The sequence below is a fragment of the Gadus macrocephalus genome, chromosome 11, assembly GCF_031168955.1.
Source record: "Gadus macrocephalus chromosome 11, ASM3116895v1".
Taxonomy (NCBI): domain Eukaryota; kingdom Metazoa; phylum Chordata; class Actinopteri; order Gadiformes; family Gadidae; genus Gadus; species Gadus macrocephalus.
In genome coordinates this window covers 1,466,776-1,491,684 of record NC_082392.1, presented here as the reverse complement: position 1 = coordinate 1,491,684, position 24,909 = coordinate 1,466,776, and the positions used below count along the sequence as shown (strand labels likewise).

Below are 24,909 nucleotides of genomic sequence, written 5' to 3'. Positions count from 1 at the left end.
CTCTGTCCCCGGTTCCCAGCTACCGGCCTCTGTCCCCGGTCCCCAGCTACCAGCCTCTGCCCCCGGTCCCCAGCTACCAGCCTCTGCCCCCGGTCCCCAGCTACCAGCCTCTGCCCCCGGTCCCCAGCTACCAGCCTCTGCCCCCGGTCCCCAGCTACCAGCCTCTGCCCCCGGTCCCTAGCTACCAGCCTCTGCCCCCGGTCCCTAGCTACCAGCCTCTGCCCCCGGTCCCTAGCTACCAGCCTCTTCCCCTGCCTGTGGAGGTCCGCCCTCTGCTCCTGCCGGAGGTGGCCCGCCCTCCAGACCGTCCAGGGGATGCACGCCCTCCGCTCCTGCCTGTGGGGGCCCTCCTCCACTCCGTCCTGAGGGGGGTTCCTCTTCAAGGCCTTCCTCCTGAGGGGGTCCGCCCTCTACCTGGCCTTCCTCCTGAGGGGGTCCGCCCTCTACCTGGCCTTCCTCCTGAGGGTACCCGCCCTCTACCTTGCCTTCCAGTGGGGACCCGCCTTCTACCTGGCCTTCCTCCTGAGGGGACCCGCCCTCTACCTGGCCTTCCACCAGAGGGGACCCGCCCTCTGCCTGGCCTTCCACCAGAGGGGACCCGCCCTCTACCCTGTCCACCAGATGGGACCCGCCCCCTACCTGGCCTTCCACCAGAGGGGACCCGCCCTCTGCCTGGCCCTCCTCCTGAGGGGACCCGCCCTCTACCTGGCCTGCCTCCTGAGGGGACCCGCCCTCTACCTGGCCTTCCTCCAGAGGGGACCCGCCCTCTACCTCGCCTTCCTCTTGAGGGGACCCGCCCTCTACCTCGCCTTCGCCGGCCTCCTGAAGGGTTCCGCCTTCACCGCTGCCGGCCTTCTGAGGGGGTTCTGTGCCACTGCAGGTCTCCTGAGGGACTGAGCCCTCATCGTCCTTGCCGCCGGCCTCCTGAAGGGTTCCGCCTTCACTCTGCCTCTGCTTGCCCCCCAGGCCGTCCGCCTGAGGCTCCCTGCCTTGCCCTGGGGCAGTTTTCTGGCCGCCCGCCTGACGTCCCTCGGCTCTGCCGCAGTCCATTTTTTTTTGATTCCCCCCTCCTGGCGCCCCTCCACCCACCCGTTTTGGGTTTGACTTTCTTTGTTTTTTGCTTGTCGTGGGTCGCCTGGGAGTCGACCCTTAAGGGGGGGGTACTGTCAGGGTGTGTGTGTTTCCCTGTGTTTCCCTCCTGTGTTGATTACTGTTCCCTCCCCTAATGTGTCTCAGCTGTTCCTCGTGTTTGTTATTTAAGCCCTCGTCTTTCCTTTGTTCCTTGTGCTGTCATTGTGGTTGCTTGTGGTTTGATGTGGTTAGTTGTGGTTGTTAGTCCTGCGTGTTCCGTGTTCCCTGTCGTCTCTCAAGTTCCTTGTTCCCTCTCGAGTTCCCTGTTGTCTCCTGAGTTCCCTGATTCCTGTGCCTTAGCCTTTAGGCGAGAATAAAGTGCCGTTTTCCTGAAACCGTCTGCGTCTGGGTCCTACCTGCCTGCCTGCACCCGCAGCTCCCCTAACAATGACCCTCTGAGGAACGGACCTCCCTAGTGTAGGAACTGGTCAATCATTGACACTGGTTTTGTCTGATGCAGTTTCTCTGAAGAGACTGCTGGCCCATCACCACCAGGTGGCCAAGGGTCACCTCAGGACTTCAACCGTTGGGATTCAAACTTTGGACCTTCTGCCTTGCAGGCAAGCTCTACTTGCTGAGCTATTGATAGACTATGCTCCAGCAGTTTATCTTAAAATATTTTGGAGGAGTCGCCCCATCTAGCAAAGAAAAAAAACAGATCAAAGAATACATCCACTATCTATTATAGAACACGTCCACTTTCTATCATAGAACAAATCCATTTTCTATCCTAGAACACATCCACTATATCCTAGAATGCAGCAAACTATCATGCATGCAATGCCAGACTTTTTTTAAATAATCAAATAATTTATTGGAGATCAATTTACCACAATTAAATAATCCTATACTCTGTTGGGACTCTTAGTGTAAAAATACTTGATTGAATACATCGTTCCGTACATGGAGTATGTCTTCATTAAAAGTCTTATTGCAGGTAAACCGGAAGTTTGAATTACGTAAAGCACTCAAAATATGTTTATCATTTATGAAGGAAAAACCTGTTAGTCAAAAACGCCCAAAACTGGACTTGTAACACTATTTTTGTGGACATTTTATTAATGATATACATCTTTTGAGTGCATTATGTACCCATTAATCTTCCATTTAACCTGCAACACTGCCTTTAAAGGCCTAGTTGCAGGTTAACTGGAAGTTGCAGGTTAACCGATAGTCAACCTGCAACTAGGCCTTTAAAGCAGACAGTGTGGGAGAAACCGAAACAAGGACCCAGGGTGGAGGAAACCCCCCTCTCTCCTGTTCTCTCCCCTGTCTCTCTCCTGTTCTCTCCTCTGTTCCCTCCCCTCGGTTCTCTCTCCTGTTCTCTCTCCTGGTCTCTCCCCTGTTCTCTCTCCTGTTTTCTCTCGGTTCTCCCACTGCCCAGCGACTCATGGGTTGATCCATGGTGTCTCCTTCAAGGGTTAACAATGAGTCATTCAGCGGAGAGACTTTGAGTGATTTCCAGGAAACTGCTTATGTTATGGGAAACAGTGGAAATACCTCCCGGAGCCATAGGATTACACTTCACACCGGCTATTATCTATAACTTTGTTATCTTTCACTCTTTCACTCACTTACACACCTAACCCTAACCCTTTTGAAGGGAATTAGGCCTACTGCGCAAGTGCGCAAAAAAAACCCACAAATCTACCAAAACAAATAAATATCGTTTATTGGATGATGTGTCTAAAAAGTTCGATCACTTACTTCCAGAGGTAAGAACTCGTGATGATGGTGAAGTTGAGATGGAGCCGCACACCCCAGCCGGACCGCTGACGGACAGACAGAACGGTATAATGTCTCAGATAACAGAGCATCACTGGCCGCGTCACACCTCGTCCTAATTAATGATCCTCCTCCAAAACCCGGGGTGTGAAGTAGCGCGCTCGATCACTTTTAGAAACTCAGAACACTCTGGGTGCAACAGCGCTTGTCTCCGTTTCCAAAGGATGCAGTCCCACGAGGAGGAGGATGTTGGGCTCGAGGCAGTCCAAGGCGCCCTCCAGCCGATTTGGGACGCCATGCTGGGACATCGGGACGTCCTCACCTCCCCGCTGACGCCCGGGCTCAGCGCTCTCATCATCCACCTTGTTCTCTGCGCGCCTTTCTTTCTGCTCGACGTGCTCGCGTGCGTGTGTCCCCGCGTGCATTCGTACCAGATCTCCGAGAGCACTTCGGGAAAGCGCGTGCTGCGCAATTGGAGTATGACCCTCAAGAGGATACTCGTGAACTACGCGGCGGTGATCGTGCCGTTCACCGCGGTGCTGCAGTCCCTCACGAGCCCCCGGTTCCCGCTCCTCGCGCCCACCTGCTTGCAGCTCTGCGTCCACGTGGTGCTCTGCGTGCTGCTGTTCGATCTGCTCTTCTTCGCGTGGCACTGGGCTATGCACAGGTGAGGCCACGCGCCTAGCCCACCGGTGGCGAAACTTAACGCTGTGATTATGAGGGGCCGTTTAGGACATAACTAATTGAGACACTCTCACACACATACCTATGAAACACTCTTACACTCACTACTGAAACGCTCACACAATCACTACTGAAACACTCACACATACATACTCTTCTGAAACACTTACACATACATACTCTTCTGAAACACTTACACATAGGCCTACAGATGAGAAACACACGCAATACATACCTCTGTGGCATATACCAGGGACGTCGTTAGGCCTATTTTGGGGGGGCTAAGCCCCCCCAAGATGTTCAAAAGCCCCCCCTACAAAAAAAAAATATATATATATATTTTTTTTCTTTTTTTGTCAAGGAAATCGTAACATGCCTACACTTAACATAATAAGCCAGAGTATGAGTTGAAATAAATACTAATACAATACTAATACAAAAATTACCTATCGGCCACGTCTTACCCCCCCCGTCAACAATCGTTCCATACCCCCCCCCCCCCCCCCTCCTCCTGTACTGAGGGTGGTGTCTAGGTTGTACTGAGGGTGGTGTCGAGGTTCCTACTGTACTGAGGGTGGTGTCTAGGTTGTACTGAGGGTGGTGTTGAGGTTCCTACTGTACTGAGGGTGGTGTTGAGGTTGTACTGAGGGTGGTGTTGAAGTTCCTACTGTACTGAGGGTGGTGTTGAGGTTCCTACTGTACTGAGGGTGGTGTTGAAGTTCCTACTGTACTGAGGGTGGTGTCGAGGTTCCTCCTGTACTGACGGTGTTGGGTGTGGTTCCCCAGGTTCCGATGGCTGTTCCTCCACGTCCACCGGCACCACCACCGACACCACCCCGTCCCCATGGCGCTGGCCGCCCAGGACGCCGGCGCCGCCGAGGTGCTGTCGCAGCTGCTGCTGGCGCTGGGCACCGCCCGGCTCCTGGGGCTGCACCCCCTCAGCGAGGCCGCCTTCCACCTGCTCAACAGCTGGCTGGCCGTGGAGGACCACTGCGGCTACAGGCTGCCCTGGGGCCTCCAGAGGCTGCTGCCCCGGCTGGGCGCGGGGGCCCCCCACCACCAGCTCCACCACAGCCTCCAGAAGGGCAACTACGCCCCCTACTTCACCATCTGGGACCGCCTCCTGGGCACGGAGCTCTGACGGCGTTGGCCGCGCCTCAGGGATGACGGACGGGACGGGGGGCCAATGAGACGCGGGGGTTTAGCCACGCTGGTTGGGAAGTCGTTTTACTGAGGAAAACTATGAATGAATGAATTACTATGGATCTTTTATTTTTAAAAGGGAATGAAATTAGGGATAGTTATTTTTTTGTGAATACAATTTAATATTTAAGTTAAAGAGATTGTTCTAGTCTATCCGACCAACACGTCTCTGTGGTAGAGCCATTCATCATGGAATGCACGCTATTGCACGGTTCTCAGCCGAGTCAGTCAGACTCAGTGCTACCGGAAACTCGACTGGAAATGGGAGGAGTCGTCCACAAAGCAATATCTCCGTAAAGACGGACTCATGGCACAAGCACTCCTAGCTGTAGAAACGCTGTAGTAAATATTCAAGGCCACTCTGTGGCACTGGTTCTCCACCAACTGCGCCTGCGAAATGTATACAAACATACAGTCGAGGAGGAGAAAGCCGTTGTTAAACCTTTTAGATTGAGCAGAAATCGATCTTATCCACCCTGGAACCTGGTTTCAGAAAATTGTGTTTTCGGCCACTGAAAACGACGCTCGCCCCAATCGCACAAGGCGTATGCATTTTCATAAAAGAATAATTTCTGTGTGGATGGGGCCTCAATGATAGGGTGAGACGCTCCTGCCCCCACTACCCCAACCCGGATCAGCGATTGAAGATGATGAGATTTATCTTAAAGAAATAGTTTTATTCTGGTATGTTACACTGCTCATTTAAAATCAGGTGCGAGTATGAAAGATGGTGGATCACGATGAAGCATTTCCAGAAGTTATGTCTAAATTCATATCGATTGGAAGCCCTAAGTTTGAGTCACTTAAATCCTAAGCTAACTCAAGGCTAACAAGAACAATCACACCTCAATCACAGATCTTTAAGTATTTCTGTTTTCACAAGTATCTTGCCACTGTCCAAATGTATTCATTCAGATCGGATCTGAATGATGAATGACACGTGCTCACCACACATGTTTCTGTTTAAAACAATGAAATCATGAGCCCTAATCAACCCCCTGACATTCCTGAGAATAAACCAAAAGCACATTCAACTTCAAGTTTCTGTTCAGTATTTATCATCCTCCTTCAGAACGTGTGGACCCAAGTGCCGAACACAGGGCGGCCGAGACGGGGTAAAGGAAACGGGTTTTATTTGGTAGGCAGGCGGGTAGTCAGACAGGCAGGGGTCCGGTAAAAGGCAGGCAGTCAGACAGTCAAGGGCTCGACGACAGGCGGGTAGTCAGGCAGACAGGGGTTCGGAGGCAGGGGGAGAACTAGAGAAGAGGAGAGATGGTTACCACGGCGACAGGCTAGGAAAGAATGCTGGTAGGACCGATACTAACTGGGTAGACGTAACGACGGACTGGAAGCAGTTGCCTGACTGCTGTGTTCAAGGCAGTATTTTTGTATGTTCATCGTTTAATTGCACTATAGGCATTTTTTTTTGTGTCGTCCTGTTTTGATCAGTATATGCCAATTAGGGATGGGAATCGAGAACCGGTTCTTGTTCAGAACCGGTGCCGAGTCAACCGATACCTTGGAATCATAAGCAAGCCTGCTTAACGATTCCGCTTGTAGCGCCCCCATGCCATGGCTATGAACATGATATTCTAATTAACCCAAAAGTTAATTGGGACGCTCCCAAGTTCACACTAAACTGACCACACGCTATATGTGGTAATCTACCCGATTTTATGTTTAGTTGTATTGTAGTGTCTTGTAGAACTAAACCCCCAATGTATAGGAATCACTGCATGGTAATGACAATAAAACACACATAAGTTACTATGAAAGATGGTTTCATTGAATTAACACGTTAACAAGAATCATTCAGTGCATCGACCCACAGGTAAATCAATTCACACAAGAAAACAGGTAAATCAATTCACACATGAAATCACATGCATTTTGGAAATGTTGAAAGCAAAATGCAGTCCTATGCCGGCACGAACTATTTATCCCCACGTTGCAGGCCTGTGTCGCCGCTTGGGTGCGTGGAGGCCAAAAACAGAACGGCCGCTTCACTCACAGGAGCAAACAAACAAACAAATGTACCTTTCCCCTCACTTGGAGGAGTGCGTGTGGAAGCGAGCGGAAAGACGCGGTCCTCGTGTCGACTGTCCCACGCTGGCGTTTTATCCAAAGCGACCGGCAAGATCCTTAGGCTGGCGTCTTATCCAAACGACCGGCAAGATCCTTGTTTGGGCACATATCTCACTTAACCGCACTCAGCCTTCGCCGCGTCCACGTCTGGATGCAGGTTCAGCATCTCCAGTAAACCGAAGAACATCAACACATACACGATCACTGATCTGGTGGTTATCTATCCGACAACCGGAACAGTATACCTCTAGTCCATTTTCTAGACAGAGTATCAATCGCATGTAGGTATAATTGGTATAATTGGATCACGAGCTCGGACTAGCCGTCCGTACTCTTCCTGGTTCACACCCCTTCAGCTGCCGAGCTTCCAACCTTTTAACCCTCCGGTTCAAAGGTCACATTAAGAAAACCAAAACGTACATACTCAAATGAAAATAAAATACAGGCCATAGGATAATAAAACATTCTGCATAATGCATTCAAAATCATTAAACATTTATTAACACCTTTTAACTTAAAGAAAATTAAAGAAAATATAGCACAGGGCTACACTCTCCCCCCCCCCTTAAATGTCCTCATGCCCTCATGAGACCCAACTCGGGCATGAAAAATTAGTTTATTATCCAATTTTTATGACTACACCCCTATGAACTATAGTCAAAGGCTGGTCCTTAGATCTTCCTGCCTCATCATATGTTAACCTAATAACCGGCTTAATTGACCTCTTCCCTCGTCGAGGAGAATTTCTCTGAGGTTCAACTTCCTCAGCTGATACAACTGGATCTTTATCAGATACAGTTCTACCTCGTTGTCCAACAGGGGTATCTGCATCGTTACCAGTATTAACAATATCATCACTCTCATTAGCAAGGACATGTTCAGGCTCTGATATCACCTCAGACTCAACCTCACTCTCCTCTGGATCAGATGCAGTTTGTTGTTCATCAGCAGTGTCCACTACTGGCATGACATCGTCCCTGCTTCTCTGAAAACCACGAGTACAGGAATCAGGAGGTTCAGCTCTCCATCTGTAAACAGGTCTAATTTCACATTCAGAATCACTAGTGTCCTCATCAACTAAGTAGCGGTCTGATTGTCTCAAACTAGGACTCTTAGGGGAAACAGATTTTCTTTGAGTCCTAGTCACCGATCTTGCGACCGGCAATGGAGCATCCTGCTCATCATCAGCTATCCGGACCAGCTCACCAATAGGCAAAATATTGTCTCTGTGTAGGGTTCTAAGTTTCCCCATTCCACTATCAGGCTTGACTCTGTATGCAGGCAAGTCAGGTAGCTTTTCAACCACCACATAAGGTAGAGCGTTCCAACGGCTCTGTAACTTATGCTTTCCCTTCAAGCCCAAATTTTTCAAGAGTACTCTGTCCCCCTTGGCTAAAACTTGGTTGCGCATGACCTTTTCGTAGTTCCTTTTGTTTCGCAAATGAACTTGTGTAGCTGACTTGGCAGAAAGTTCATATGCACTCTGTAAGTCCTCTTTCAACTCTTCTACATAACGTGAATGACTGACCGATCCCTGCTTATCAGTGCCAAAACACACATCAATTGGCAATCTAGCCTCTCTTCCGAACATAATGTAATAGGGGGAAAACCCTGTGGCATCGCTCTAAGTGCTATTGTATGCATGCACTAGTTGACTCACATGACGGCTCCACTGTCTCTTATGTGTGTCCCTCAAAGTCCCCAGCATTGAAAGCAGCGTTCTGTTAAAACGTTCAGGCTGGGGGTCCCCCTGGGGATGATAGGGAGTCGTTCTGGACTTTCGGATCCCCAACGTCCTCAAAAGTTCTTTGAGCAATCGGCTTTCAAAATCACGGCCCTGATCCGAGTGAATTCGAGCCGGGAGGCCATAATGCACAAAGAACCTTTCAACCAAGACTTTGGCCACTGTTATTGCTCTTTGATCTTTAGTCGGGTATGCTTGTGCGTAGCGACTGAAATTATCTGTAACGACGAGTATGTTACCATATCCACTTGAGTCTGGTTCCAAAGACAAGAAATCGATACAAACCAGCTCCATAGGTCCATTAGAGGTAATTTGATGTAACGGAGCAGCTCGGGAACAAGGGCTCTTCCACGTTACACACCTCCCACAGTTACCTATGTATTTCTCAACAGCCTGAGACATTTTCGGCCAGTAAAACCTTTCCCTTACCAGGTCTACAGTTCTCTCTACCCCCAAGTGTCCCATATCATCATGTAAAGCACGAATCACAGGCAATCTGAACTCCTTGGGCAGTAGCAACTGACGTCTTTCTTTTCCGGAGGCTTCGTTTGTAATTCTGTACACTAGTCCGCCTTCAACACTGAATTTCGGACTCTCACGTTTCAGCAAACCTACTTCAGGGTCAGTCTGGCTTAAATTAGCTGGCCACTGGCCAGTGTTCAGGGCCTCTCTAACCACCTTGAGTACACTGTCCTCCAGTTGCGCTTTTCGCAATTCTTCTCGGGTGAACTGTTCCAGACTACCCAGATTGAGATGAGTTGCAAAAGCATACAACTCAGGAACACCTTCTGCAGGGATACCTAGTCTATCTGCTACACGCACCTCCCCGTCAGGTGACTCCAGTACGTGTGCATAACCACAGATGGCCCTCACGTCACCCTGTGACAGCTTATTCCAGGGCTCAGTGTCCTCGTCAATCCAAATCCGGGAAAGCAAATCGGCGTCAACATTAGTTTTACCAGGGCGATATTTGATCTCAAAATCATATGTAGCTAGGGCCGCAAGCCACCTATGCCCTGTCGCATTTAGCTTCCCAGTTGTCAATACGTAGGTGAGCGGATTGTTGTCCGTCATCACAGTGAATCTCACCCCATATAAATAGTCATGGAACTTATCCACCACTGCCCATTTAAGGGCTAAAAACTCAAGCTGATGAATATGATACCTCTTCTCTGCAGCACTCAAACCTCTACTGGCGAACGCGATAGGCCTAAGGCCTTCATCATGCACCTGATTTAAGACAGCCCCTAACCCTTTAAGGCTAGCATCAATGTGCAACACATAGGTCTTGTTCGGGTCCGCAAAAGCTAATACAGGCGCGTTGGTGAGGCACTCAATGACCTCATGGAAAGCCTTGGTACACTCATTAGTCCATCTTGAGCCAAACGGTTGAGACTCTTTAAAGTACTGCTGTTGGTCTTTAACACTCACTTTCTTTCCTTTCCTCACAGGAGGATAACCCTTGGTCAGGTCTGTCAATGGCTTAACTGTGGAGGAGTAGTGTGCTACAAATCTGCGATAATAGCCGCAGAAACCGAGGAAAGATCTCAGGGACTTCAAGTCAGTAGGCTTCGGCCACTTGTTGACAGCCTCCACCTTAGCTGGGTCGGTGGCAATCCCGTCAGCCGACACAATATGCCCCACATATTTTACTCTAGGCTGGCAGAACTGGCACTTATCCATTGAAAGCTTAAGACCCACTTCCTCGAGACGGTCTAACACCTTCATCAACCTCTCCTCATGCTCCTCCAAAGTCGCACCGAAAACAATTAAATCATCTAGGTAGACAAGGACTTGTAACAAGTTCATGTCCCCTACGGCCTTCTCCATTAAACGTTGAAATGTCGCAGGAGCCCCCATTACTCCCTGCGGCATTCTCTCGAACTGATAGAAGCCGAGAGGACATATAAACGCAGTTTTCTCCTTGTCTTCCTCGGCCATGGCTATTAACACGATATTCTAATTAACCCAAAAGTTAATTGGGACGCTCCCAAGTTCACACTAAACTGACCACACGCTATATGTGGTAATCTACCCGATTTTATGTTTAGTTGTATTGTAGTGTCTTGTAGAACTAAACCCCCAATGTATAGGAATCACTGCATGGTAATGACAATAAAACACACATAAGTTACTATGAAAGATGGTTTCATTGAATTAACACGTTAACAAGAATCATTCAGTGCATCGACCCACAGGTAAATCAATTCACACAAGAAAACAGGTAAATCAATTCACACATGAAATCACATGCATTTTGGAAATGTTGAAAGCAAAATGCAGTCCTATGCCGGCACGAACTATTTATCCCCACGTTGCAGGCCTGTGTCGTCGCTTGGGTGCGTGGAGGCCAAAAACAGAACGGCCGCTTCACTCACAGGAGCAAACAAACAAACAAATGTACCTTTCCCCTCACTTGGAGGAGTGCGTGTGGAAGCGAGCGGAAAGACGCGGTCCTCGTGTCGACTGTCCCACGCTGGCGTTTTATCCAAAGCGACCGGCAAGATCCTTATGGTGCGTTCGAGTATTCTCTGCGAGCCGACTCGGATCTCGGATCGGACGCCACGCCCACACTAAAATCGTTTTATTATGTTTTGAGCGTAGGTCGTCTGAGAAAAACATGGACGCCACCCGGAAAGCTATTGTTGCGGTAGCATTGGCCGACTACTTCTACTATTTTCATTTACATTATTTCAGGACTACGAAATAATATAAATGAAACGGTGCGTTTTCACCGTACGAAAACGCAGCCATTTGAACTTCTACAATTTTCACTTCATTTCATGTTTCAATGTATCTTCTGCATATGTAAGTTATTACAGCAATACGAGTGATTGAAATTGCGATTTAAACCACCAAAGCGGTCCAAACACAATGAAAACAGTTCACTGAATGTCACACTGGGCGCATCCATCTTCAATTCTATCTCGGAAGCCTCGCTCGGTCACCGCTGAGTTCAAACGAGATGGCGAGATCGACTTCCGAGGAAAAGGGGCGTGTTTGTGCGTGTCGCTAGGCAACGTCCTCGGAGCTCCGAGACGGATGGATATTAAAACGCACCATTAGGCTGGCGTCTTATCCAAACGACCGGCAAGATCCTTGTTTGGGCACATATCCCACTTAACCGCACTCAGCCTTCGCCGCGTCCACGTCTGGATGCAGGTTCAGCATCTCCAGTAAACCGAAGAACATCAACACATACACGATCACTGATCTGGTGGTTATCTATCCGACAACCGGAACAGTATACCTCTAGTCCAGTATCAATCGCATGTAGGTATAATTGGTATAATTGGATCACGAGCTCGGACTAGCCGTCCGTACTCTTCCTGGTTCACACCCCTCTTCAGCTGCCGAGCTTCCAACCTTTTAACCCTCCGGTTCAAAGGTCACATTAAGAAAACAACCAAAACGTACATACTCAAATGAAAATAAAATACAGGCCATAGGATAATAAAACATTCTGCATAATGCATTCAAAATCATTAAACATTTATTAACACCTTTTAACTTAAAGAAAATTAAAGAAAATATAGCACAGGGCTACACGCTTATCGGTTCTAGTCGCTGCAAATGCGTCATGACGTCACACACACGCTGCTTTGTTTTGGTTCAGAACGCAGCAAACATGGCGCCGCCGAGGAAGAAGCGCATTGTGCGTTCACACCAAACGTGACGGGGCGACAAAATCCCATACAAAGTGAACGTAGAGACGCGTATCGGGCGAAATTTTCGCGAGAGAAAACCGGCGACAAGTTTTGATTTGTCGCGCCAAACTTTCGCCGTGCACAGGCGAGCGCGTTCACAAGGATTTGTGCCGCGACAAATTCGCTCGAGTTGAAATATTTCAACTTTGACGCGAATTTTGCGTGATGACAGCCAATCAGCGTTCAACAGCGTGACAACCAGGGACGCAGGAAGTCAGTCCGAGTGGGGGGTGCTGATAGAGAGTCTATATAATGACGTCATAATGAATGCTGCGCAACATCCAATGTTTACAGAGACGAGATGACAGGTGACGTCACATTCAGGGCTCCGCTCTGATAAACTCTTCTGGTGTGTAAAAAGAATCAATGGTGCGGCCACACCAACCGCGTTACTCGCGTTGGATAACGCGAGTACCGCGCCTAACCTGACGCTTGATCAGTGTGTGGTGGTTCAACGCTTCCAACGCCAACGCAGCTAGATGAGTCCATGTCCATGCAAGTGAACGGAGCGTTCCCTCTTCGTCATAACTATCAAACCAAACATCCTTCACATTCACCGAGCGAACATTATGAAAGTAAAATGCACATTTCTCGCTAAAAATGTTTCCATAAACGCATTTAATGGCGTAACTATGTAACTATTTCCACCCAGAATAAAGAAAGATGTCGGCCGTGGCTGCGCTGGAGTCCGAGGTAGATAACCCAAACGCCGCCGTGTTTGGGTGCATGATAGAGTTTAGATTGGGTTAGATTAAATAATCTCGGATATAAATAACAATAATCGGGTTAAATAACTTCACATGGTGTGTCTGGTGTGTTTCCAGCATTCGCAGTGTTGATCAGCAGAGATATAGTCCGCCAAGACGTTGAGGTTGCTTAGCAACCAGAGACTCTGTCCATGCAAGTGAACGGAGCGTTCCCTCTTCGTCATAACTATCAAACCAAACATCCTTCACATTCACCGAGCGAACATTATGAAAGTAAAATGCACATTTCTCGCTAGAAATGTTTCCATAAACGCATTTAATGGCGTAACTATGTTACTATTTCCACCCAGAATAAAGAAAGATGTCGGCCGTATGCTTCTGTGCAAGCTCACTACTCTCTGCCAGTGACGTCGGGTCAAGCTCCACGCTGATTGGCTACCGCGGCTAAGCGTCACGCGTTGGAGCGTTGAAAGTTCAATTTTCTGAACTCCGGGCGTTGGTGCGTTGGGCGCGTTACTGCGTTTACGTGCGTAATTACGTGCAACTGCCGCGCCTAACGCCCCCAACGCAACGCTTCAACGCTTCAACGCGTGTACCGCGCCTAGACCAATGGTTCCCTATGCAAAAATGCCGATTTTCAACGCCCCTAACGCGAGTAACGCGGTTGGTGTGGCCGTACCTTAACTCTGCCAACTAGCCACTGTTATTCACAAACGTTAGCAAGTAAACAATTTGGAAATTAGAGTCAACTCGGCTGATACTGTGCTGAATTTCACACACTAACAACATGCCGACAAGCTGTTGCGGTCCGGGATTATACACAGCGTTATAACAAGGATTCAGGAGGTTATTTCTTAAGGTTTACAAAGGAAAGTCACAGTAAAAGAGAGCCTTCATTTTCATCCAGAGTTACGAGTTGTCTGATATGAGGAAAGTGACAATTTCTCCGTCAAGTGAACCGTCCATCTTTGCTCTTTTTTTGCCAACCAGTTTACGTGCGGGATTCCAGAATCAAAACGATAACATTCAACGTGTCTATTAATATGGCCAGCAACATTTTACACCAGTTCTAGAATGTTTTGCACTACAACAGATGTTGAACACCAACATGCTGAAGTAAAATCAGCATAGTACCATATTCAGCTATGTACAGATCACATACGGAGTGCAGGAATGTCCGGCTGGTGTTTTGATCGCGAAGTTTTGCCACCTGTGGGCCAAAAAAATCGGAAAATACTTATTTTCTGTGACACATTGCACTTGTAACAAGCTTGACTTTTCGAATTTTCCCGTCGCGCACATAGCATTGTTCTGCATTGTGCGTCATAGCCTACGTCAGCCTACACAGACAATGTCCTAAATAAAATGAAATGCTAATATGATAAATATAACAAAAAGGGTGGGTGTCAATAATTTCCTGAAAAATCATGTTGTATGATAAAAAAAATGTATTGATTTGTTTAGAAAACGTTCTCACTTGCAGTTACAGTCAGGGACCACCAGGGGGGTGCTGCAGCACCCTAAGCACCCCCACCTCCCGCGTCCCTGGCTCCCATTTGATTCTCTTTGGCGTAACTTTCTGTGTTGAGCGGTCGTTTCTCCCTTTGATACAAATGTTTTGGCAGCCAAGTTCGTAGTATTATCGATACTGCGATGCAAGGGCTTCCGTCATTGGGCAGTTGTCATGGTCTGTCTGTTTCCTTGTCTTGTTTTGGTGTGTTTCCTTTTTTACGTCGCCTCGTTTCCACATACGTACATTCTCGTATGCGATCCAACCGTCTCCGACCGAAAGTCCATTCATTCCTATGTGATTCTCCGTAATGTCCGTTTTTCCTCCGAGACTCCTCCCCTCCGTAAAATTTCTGTCCGGTATGACCGTAATATACGTTCAAAAAATGTAACGCCTCGTTTCCACATACGTATGTTTTTCGTATCCGTGCTTCCGTAAATTTACGGAAGGAGTCGCTAGTGTTTTACGTACGGACATGAATTTATTTACGGACAAAAGATGGGGGAGCGTATGATAATGGCCGTTTTTAGGAGAACGGTACTTTGGAACATGAGGATCGACATATACAGAGATAAAAACAAAACCAACCAGGCTTGGAAAGAGATCGGCGAGGAGTTTGGCCTGCCAGGTACTTACATGTTTCGTGAAAAACATAAAAACTTCCATACGGTATCTCCGTAAAACAACGGCGAAAGTTAAATTTTTTGAACGTATATTACGGACATACCGGACAGAAATTTTACGGAGGGGAGGAGTCTCGGAGGAAAAACAGACATTACGGAGAATCACATAGGAATGAATGGACTTTCGGTCGGAGACGGTTGGATCGCATACGAGAATGTACGTATGTGGAAACGAGGCGTGACTTTCGCCGTCGTTTTACGGAGATACCGTATGAAAGTTTTTATGTTTTTCACAAAACATGTAAGTACCTGGCAGGCCAAACTCCTCGCCGATCTCTTTCCAAGCCTGGTTGGTTTTGTTTTTATCTCTGTATATGTCGATCCTCATGTTCCAAAGTACCGGTCTCCTAAAAACGGCCATTATCATACACTCCCCCATCTTTTGTCCGTAAATAAATTCATGTCCGTACGTAAAACACTAGCGACTCCTTCAGTAAATTTACGGTATTTAAGCCCTTGTCTTTCCTTTGTTCCTTGTCGGATCATTTTAGTTTGTGGTGAGTTGTGTCCTGTGTATTACCAGTGTTCCCTGTGTTACCCGCGTCACCTGTATTCCTTGCCTTTTGAGTTAATAAATGATCCTTTTACCTGAACTGTCTGCGATTGGATCCTACCTGCCTGCCTGCCACCCGCTAACCCTGACAGCAGTAGGCTCACTTTGCTACCTCGTTAGGCAATAGATAGAGATACCTACAGTAGCTTCTTCTCTTGCATGACAATCTTCGAGATTGCGAACATCTTTATACCATCAAAACTATCGTCATTGGCGGAACTCAAACCTGGGTCTTCATGGCTGATAACTGACATCCCCCCATGTCAAGTCACCAGTAAAGCCTGAGTGATCTGGTCCCTAGATTTGACATCTAAATCACATCACTTTTCACATGCATTGAATGGCTTACAATAAGAACACAATTTAACGACAAACACGATTTTTCAAAGGTCTCACTTCAGCTATTTAGCTAAACACTACAGGCTATCTGTATCCTATTCTTTTAATCTGCCTGTATAGTAATACACGTGCATTAGGGATTACTTTAACATCTAATTATGACAAAATGTTGCAGTCAAATCACTTAAATCATCCCAGGGTGACCTATGGATATTGATTGTGGCAAACAATAAGTATTTATTTAAGGAATTTTAAATTTCTACCTACATAGCAATGCATGCATATTGGGAAATATACAATGTGTTTCAATAAGGACAATAAGAAAGAAAAAATAGAATCTTTCCATTTTTTAAGTTTTGCCTCAGTTTAGGAGGTGCAACACCATGAACCTTGTAGCGCCGAAAGCTATCAAGATGAATCCTCAAGGCATAAAATTAAATGTAAATGGACTGCATTTATATAGCGCTGTTCTAACCTATTGGCCACCCAAAGCGCACCACAATATCGCCTCACATTCACCATTCACGCACACATTCACACACCAAGGGTGGCGTGAGCCATGCAAGGCAACAGCCAGCTTGTCGGGAGCAGACAGGGTTAGGTGCCTCGATCAAGGACACCATATAAAAGATTAAGATAATTATAGGTATATGAAGTGTCATATACAGAACAGAAGCACCTGCAGGCACCTCCCACTGGGTTCAGTGTGTTGCCAATGATAACCTCAGTGCTGGTGGAGACGATATTTTTGCTTCTCACACACAAACACACGTCTTTAATAAAACACAAACAATCTTTATTGACACTTTCATAATATTTTCATTGCACATTCAAAAGTGAATCAAAGATACCTAAGTGACCTTTGATTTTTTTCGTAGAACGTCGAGGGAACCTTAGCAAAGGTCAAAGGTCACGGAATTATGAAGAAATTTCAAAATGCTGCCAGAAGTCCATGAAAAACGTGCAATGAAGCTAAATGAACACGATGGTGTGTGTGTGTTAAAGTAGCAGTATGGTGTAGCATAAATCCCAGCTCCGACAATTGAATTCTGCTATCTGACATTATAACAAGAGGGTATGAACAACTCACAAAACTAACACATTTTTAAGCCCAGGTAGTGAAAAAAAAACATTGAGACCAGTGTAGACAAGAAATATGGACGCACAAATTATAAATTAGTTTTACCCGAATTAAAATCCTAAAAACACAGATTTCAGAAGAACTTGAGCAAGCGTCGGTTTCTCAAACATATAAACTTGTATTAGGGAGGTTATGTCTTTATTTAAGTAGAATGTGGTCCTTCATCTCATCACACACACACACAAAAGCATACACACACACACACACACACACACACACACAAAGCAGCGTTATTGGAGACGAGGAACAGATCTTCTTCAGAATCTGAGCCCTGACAGGTTTAGGGTCTAGATGCACCTGGTCTGAACACCTGACAGGTTTAGGGTCTAGATGCACCTGGTCTGAACACCCGACAGGTTTAGGGTCTAGATGCACCTGGTCTGAACACCTGCCAGGTTTAGGGTCTAGATGCACCTGAGCTTCTGCTTGCTGGACTAGGGACCACTAAAAGATAAAACCACTACAAATTAAACCTAACATAAAAAGCCGTTTTTAATAACGTAATAGCCAAATTTTGCTAGCGAAAAAAGTATAGAAAATGGGACAAATACAAAAAGGTGAAAAGTTATGTTGAATATTTTGGAGGGATCCCCAGGACCTGAGCCTGAAGACAAACTGGTCTGGGGACCCCAGGACCTGAGCCTGAAGACAAACTGGTCTGGGGACCCCAGGACCTGAGCCTGAAGACAAACTGGTCTGGGGACCTGAGCCTGAAGACAAACTGGTCTGGGGACCTGAGCCTGAAGACAAACTGGTCTGGGGACCTGAGCCTGAAGACAAACTGGTCTGGGGACCCCAGGACCTGAGCCTGAAGACAAACTGGTCTGGGGACCCCAGGACCGTTAGTTGCTGATCAGTACTGCAGAGTGGAAACATTCATTCAACTGGGAGACATTGATTCTTACTGGGCATCCATGATTGGATGCTTCAGAGGGACGTTTTTTAACTGAAAACAATGTAAGAAAGTCATGATTCAAGAGAAACGCACAAAACAGCTAACTACCTCTCTCTCAGTAGAATCAGTGGTCATGAGCTTAATTCAGCCCAGCTTCAGGTCAGTGCTACAACCCGTACAAACAACTTTAATCAAATCGTCCCCGAATAAAATGAAAGGTTCCTTGAAGTTGCTTCCAGAAAAGTAAACAGGAGAATCAAGAGGGGATATGACATCATCCTCAGACTGCAGCCCGTGCCAGTTCCCACCGCATGTGGGTGATTCTGAGAAGTCACGCGACTTCTCATAAATCGTCACCATATTTGGGCACCTGGATTTGATTATAGAAGCCTTTTGCATGATATTATAACAACAGAATATTTTAGACCGCGCTCATGTTATAACTGACCCTCACATCAGGGCTATAGATGGTACAACTATAACAGCTACAACCATTTAATTATCCAGCCTGTCAAAGGAACTCGTTCTAGCCCCACATCCCATATTACCCATCAACTCAGGCCTTCTGCGTTCACTCCTTTGGTTTAATGGAGGGTGTTGGCCTCCTGACCGCGGGGTCCTTCCCTGGGTCACAGTGCTGGTATCGACCCGGACACACAGCGCGGAGATGGGGGCCACCTGTTGGTGATGGATGGGAGGGGGGGTGGGGTGGGGTAAGAGGGGGGTTTTAATGGATAGGGAGGAGGTCTGAGGTGGGGGGCTTGGTTAGGGCAGTGTTCCAGGCCCCTACCCCGGTGGGGGAGGGTCTAGTCCCGGTCCAGGTCCAGGTCTGTCCCGAAGGTGTCGGTGATGCCGGCGGCCGCGCCCGACCACTTGGCGCCGGAGTCCACGAACATGTGGGGGATCTCGCTCCCGAAGTAGATCTTACTGTTGGCCGCGATGGCCTGGAACTTCACCAGCTGCAGGTAGGCTGGGGTCAGCTTCATCTGGAGGAGGGGGAGACAGGGGGGGAGGAGGAGGGAGGACAGGAGGGAGGAGGAGAGAGGTGAGGGAGGAAGAGGAGGACCAGGGAGTGAGGAGGAGTGAGGAGGAGAGAAGTGAGGAGGAGAGGAGTGGGGAGGAGTGAGGAGGAGAGGAGTGAGGAGGAGGGAGGACAGGAGGGAGGAGGAGAGAGGTGAGGGAGGAAGAGGAGGACCAGGGAGTGAGGAGGAGTGAGGAGGAGAGAAGTGGGGAGGAGTGAGGAGGAGAGGAGTGAGGAGGAGGAGAGGAGAGGAGTGAGGAGGAGGAGAGGAGAGGAGTGAGGAGGAGAGAGGAGGAGAGGTGAGGAAGAGGAGGAGGACCAGGGAGTGAGGAGGCGGAGAGGAGTGATGAGGAGAGGTGTGAGGACAGGAGGGAGGAGAGGAAGAGGCGGAGGACCAGGGAGTGAGGAGGGGTGAGGAGGAGGAGAGCGGTGAGGAGGACCAGGGAGAGGAGGTGATGAGGAGGTAAGGAGGAGGAGAGGTGAGGAGGAGGACCAGGGAGAGAGGAGGAGGAGAGGAGAAGGAGAGAGGGGAGGAGGAGGACCAGGGAGAGAGGAGGAGGAGAGGAGAAGGAGAGAGGGGAGGAGGAGGACCAGGGAGATCAGGGAGTGAGGAGGAGAGGAGGGAGAAGGTGATGAGGAGGAGGACCAGGGAGAGGTGAGTTACAAAGGAACACCGTACAGATAAAGGGATTCAATTCAATTGTTCTTTATCATTAGGAGCCTGATTCACCTTAAAACATTTGCCGCAATACTGCATCTGTACTGCAGTTTGCATCATGATCTAGCAGTACTGAGTAGACATGCCCCTGTCTGTAGCATCATGATCTAGCAGTACTGAGTAGACATGCCCCTGTCTGTAGCATCATGATCTAGCAGTACTGAGTAGACATGCCCCTGTCTGTAGCATCATGATCTAGCAGTACTGAGTAGACATGCCCCTGTCTGTAGCATCATGATCTAGCAGTACTGAGTAGACATGCCACTGTCTGTAGCATCATGATCTAGCAGTACTGAGTAGACATGCCCCTGTCTGTAGCATCATGATCTAGCAGTACTGAGTAGACATGCCCCTGTCTGTAGCATCATGATCTAGCAGTACTGAGTAGACATGCCCCTGTCTGTAGCATCATGATCTAGCAGTACTGAGTAGACATGCCACTGTCTGTAGCATCATGATCTAGCAGTACTGAGTAGACATGCCCCTGTCTGTAGCATCATGATCTAGCAGTACTGAGTAGACATGCCCCTGTCTGTAGCATCATGATCTAGCAGTACTGAGTAGACATGCCCCTGTATGTAGCATCATGATCTAGCAGTACTGAGTAGACATGCCCCTGTATGTAGCATCATGATCTAGCAGTACTGAGTAGACATGCCCCTGTCTGTAGCATCATGATCTAACAGTACTGAGTAGACATGCCCCTGTATGTAGCATCATGATCTAGCAGTACTGAGTAGACATGCCCCTGTCTGTAGCATCATGATCTAGCAGTACTGAGTAGACATGCCCCTGTCTGTAGCATCATGATCTAGCAGTACTGAGTAGACATGCCCCTGTCTGTAGCATCATGATCTAGCAGTACTGAGTAGACATGCCCCTGTCTGTAGCATCATGATCTAGCAGTACTGAGTAGACATGCCCCTGTCTGTAGTGTTTCATCCATGAGGAGGGACGGATGGAGCGTCCAGGGCTCTGGATGCAGACTTCCCCTCCCTAGAGCTACAGCCCCCGGAGACCGCGGTGGTCCCACCCTGAGAGAGGAGGAGGAGGAGGAGGAGGAGGAGGAGGGCACGGTACTCCAGGGGCTCCCAGTTCCACATGCCAGAAGAACATCGCACCACCTCCCAGGTGTTTGAGAGGTGTTGAGATGTCCCCCCCTGCATGAGGAGCTACTCCAAGGCTCCTCTGCTCCTCAGCGAGCTCTGGTGTTGTAGATCTCCGTCATGGTCGAAGCCAAATTACATGATTACAGGAATTTATTGGATATTTTGCATTTGATTATCCATTTTGAATAGTTTGCTGAAGGATTTATGAATGAATAACATCTGGTTGGAGGCAAGGAAGGTGCGTAATAGGGGGCGGGGGGGTGAGTAATACTCTGATGAGTATTACTCACTAGTATTATTGCGCTGCGGCAGGAGCCTCTCCGGTGAGAGCAGTAAACGGTTAACGGTTAACGGCTGAGGCAGTTCTGTTTACAGGGACCCCGCTCCTTCCGCCGCAGCAGCCAGGGTTACGCAACACGCAGAGCCCCAGATCAGGAGCAGATGGTGGGGAAGGCTCGCGGTCTGAACCCCTCACCCCCTGAGAGCCTCGTGTTTCCGCTCCCCCGCAACGTCTTCATGTTCATTTCAGCGCATGACTTTAGATTTACTGAAGGGCTATTTCTAGTAGTTCCTGGGAAGACATCCCGGCGAGTCCCTGGGGTGTGCTCTCTGACGGGGGCCCCTGGGGGTGTGCTCTCTGACGGGGGCCCCCTGGGGGTGTGCTCTCTGACGGGGGCCCCTGGGGGTGTGCTCTCTGACGGGGGCCCCCTGGGGGTGTGCTCTCTGACGGGGGCCCCTGGGGGTGTGCTCTCTGACGGGGGCCCCTGGGGTGTGCTCTCTGACGGGGGCCCCCTGGGGGTGTGCTCTCTGACGGGGGCCCCTGGGGGTGTGCTCTCTGACGGGGGCCCCTGGGGGTGTGCTCTCTGACGGGGGCCCCTGGGGTGTGCTCTCTGACGGGGGCCCCCTGGGGGTGTGCTCTCTGACGGGGGCCCCTGGGGGTGTGCTCTCTGACGGGGGCCCCTGGGGTGTGCTCTCTGACGGGGGCCCCTGGGGGTGTGCTCTCTGACGGGGGCCCCTGGGGGTGTGCTCTCTGACGGGGGCCCCTGGGGTGTGCTCTCTGACGGGGGCCCCTGGGGGTGTGCTCTCTGACGGGGGCCCCTGGGGTGTGCTCTCTGACGGGGGCCCCTGGGGTGTGCTCTCTGACGGGGGCCCCTGGGGGTGTGCTCTCTGACGGGGGCCCCCGGGGTGTGCTCTCTGACGGGGGCCCCCGGGGGACTCACCTTGTTGGCCTCGGCGAGCCGGTTGGCGGTGTAGAACTCGGCGTCGGCCCGGGCGCGCTGCCTGGCCAGGAAGCCGGCGTCTGTTGGCACGGAGACGGGGTTCGCACAAACAACTTTATTTTTCTTTGTCAGGACACAAACATTTACATCAAGGGCCCCGAGCAGTGGTTCTACCCAAAGCCACTTACAATAAGTACATTCGTCAGAAGACGGAGGAACAACAACGTATCTCTGCTGGTACAGTGAGGATGTTAATAAAAACAAGGGCCAACCATAACAGTCACTGTTTTGAGACAGACAGTGAGTGGGAGTGGGAATGTGCTCCCTGAGCAGCGGTTGGGACTGTGAAGGGGACGGGGGTTTTCATGATTTCAGCCCGATTTTGCCCCGATTCTTTCGTCGCAGACAAATTTGCGAATTGTACACGATTTTGACGGGTCGGCGACGAGACGAGGTCTTGTAATGTGACATGCTTGCGATCTGCGATGTTTTCGTCTGCGACGTTCGAAAACCCCACAACGAAAAGTTTGGCATGTCAGAATTTTTTTGGGGAATCGCATGACGTATACATTGTTGACATGAGGGAACCACGCCCCCAGTTGCGTGAGGGAAGCCAGCGAACAGCTGGAGCTCACGCGCAGTGTTTACCAACTGACTTCACTGCACTACGCTGAGTAGGTGTAACTACTGCAAAAATTAATGCGATCAATAACAAGAAGAATGCTAATAAAGAAATCTATAGAAAATGGAGCAATATAATGGAGACAACTTTGGTGGAAATGTGGCAGCAACGTCCCTGCATTTTCAACCCAAGAACGAGTCCACAATCTTTTCTTCTTTTTCTTCCTTTCCGTCTCTGTAGAGACGACCGCCAGCATAATGCCTAGTGCTAGGTACTCGGGATCCATTGTTGACGCTTTGTTGCTAGGCTACGTTGTTGCTGCCTCTACTTTGTATAGTTCATGTCACGCGCAACGCAACTACTGTGAGGAATTGCCGCATTGAGCAGATATAAAAACTACTGGAACCTTTATGACAAAAATGTAAAAAGCATTTATGTTAGTTCTAAATATTAGATTTTCAAAATATCTTGCAAACGTGAATGATACAAAGTAGAGAGCATCGCACCCTCGAATCTTGTAGTGTGGCCAGTCTTACGACGAGACAAGGCCCGATTTCCTGGGTCTGAGATCGTATAGTGTGACATGTTAAATCGTGGAGGAATGTCTGAGAATCGTGTAGTCTGAACCGGCCATTAGACGGTGTAATGGAATGTCCCAAACAATTAAGCCGCAGCCAACACCACCACCAATATAGTGGGACGTGGGGAAGAATAGTGGGGATATATAGTGGGGCTGTACAGTGGGATGTGGGGCTGTACAGTGGGATGTGGGGCTGTATAGTGGGATGTGGGGCTGTACAGTGGGATGTGGGGCTGTACAGTGGGATGTGGGGCTGTACAGTGGGATGTGGGGCTGTATAGTGGGATGTGGGGCTGTACAGTGGGATGTGGGGCTGTACAGTGGGATGTGGGGCTGTACAGTGGGATGTGGGGCTGTACAGTGGGATGTGGGGCTGCATAGTGGGATGTGGGGCTGTACAGTGGGATGTGGGGCTGTACAGTGGGATGTGGGGCTGTACAGTGGGATGTGGGGCTGCATAGTGGGATGTGGGGCTGTACAGTGGGATGTGGGGCTGTACAGTGGGATGTGGGGCTGTACAGTGGGATGTGGGGCTGTACAGTGGGATGTGGGGCTGTACAGTGGGATGTGGGGCTGTACAGTGGGATGTGGGGCTGTACAGTGGGATGTGGGGCTGTACAGTGGGATGTGGGGCTGTACAGTGGGATGTGGGGCTGTATAGTGGGATGTGGGGCTGTACAGTGGGATGTGGGGCTGTACAGTGGGATGTGGGGCTGTACAGTGGGATGTGGGGCTGTACAGTGGGATGTGGGGCTGTACAGTGGGATGTGGGGCTGTACAGTGGGATGTGGGGATGCATAGTGGGACAGTACTGACCTTCTATCTCAGAGATCTTCTTCTCCGTCTCCTTCTCCATGACCTTCTGTCCAAACTTGATCTCTGACACCTGGGCAACCTTCTCCGCCTCTGGAAGGAGTGGGGGAAGGGAGACGTTAGAGACATGAGATTCACCCCCGGTGACCCCGGCGCTGGTCCCCGGACAGTCACTGGTCTACGGGACAGACCGCCGCCCGTCTACGCCGGCACCAAGAGGAGGACGCACCAGGCCTTTCAGAGGCTGAACTGCACATCGTTGTCCACAATGTGTACTGGTTCCAGGCCAATAGAGTGGAACCTAATGACTTTCTTTGTTGTTTTGTTAAAGACAGAAGTACTTCGATCCTAATATGTTTTGTTTAACTGTGCAATTCTCATTTTGTACAAAAACATTGTTCAGCACTATTATTAATCAGTTTCGCTACCCATAAATAAGGAAAAACTACAATATTTTAACAGTGCATGAATTCAGTTAATTTTGTAATAATAGTTACTGTGGTATCATTTATTTTTATTTTTTAAACCTTTATTTTACCAGGCAAAATTGCTTGAGGTCAAATGACCTCTTTTTCGAGCAAGGCCTGGCCAAATGGCAGCAGTTAAAATGAATGAAATATAAGACAAACATCAAAAGAAAGCACAGACAAGAGAAAAAAGAGACCAATACATTCCAGTGGGTGAAGAAGACCAATTCTGATATGATAAAATACTATTCA

General features: G+C 48.9%; 2 protein-coding genes across 9 annotated transcripts in view; one reads left to right on the top strand and one right to left on the bottom strand.

Annotated features, from left to right (window-relative positions):
- The first annotated feature begins 2,423 nt into the window (after nucleotides 1-2,423).
- LOC132468315 (cholesterol 25-hydroxylase-like protein) lies at nucleotides 2,424-5,809 on the top strand. The gene is made up of 2 exons (XM_060066054.1): nucleotides 2,424-3,523; nucleotides 4,327-5,809. The coding sequence occupies exons 1-2, from the start codon at nucleotides 2,979-2,981 to the stop codon at nucleotides 4,679-4,681; spliced, it is 900 nt and encodes a 299-aa protein (XP_059922037.1). The 5' UTR covers nucleotides 2,424-2,978; the 3' UTR covers nucleotides 4,682-5,809.
- An 11,036-nt stretch (nucleotides 5,810-16,845) lies between these two features.
- Nucleotides 16,846-24,909, bottom strand: part of LOC132467925 (erlin-2-like) — a 28,698-nt gene continuing 20,634 nt past the window's right edge. Inside the window, exons 10-13 of one of the 8 annotated variants that reach the window (XR_009528122.1) lie at nucleotides 24,194-24,283; nucleotides 22,176-22,255; nucleotides 17,917-19,093; nucleotides 16,846-17,810 (exon numbers count right to left, since the gene is read on the bottom strand). Coding sequence is in view for 1 of the 8 variants with exons in the window: in XM_060065510.1 (XP_059921493.1) it covers nucleotides 18,914-19,093; nucleotides 22,176-22,255; nucleotides 24,194-24,283 (350 nt within the window). In the remaining 7 variants the exon portion in view is untranslated. Of the gene's footprint in view, nucleotides 19,094-22,175; nucleotides 22,256-24,193; nucleotides 24,284-24,909 lie in introns of all 8 variants that reach the window. The other 7 variants (XR_009528121.1, XR_009528125.1, XR_009528123.1 and 4 more) reach the window with 7 other exon arrangements.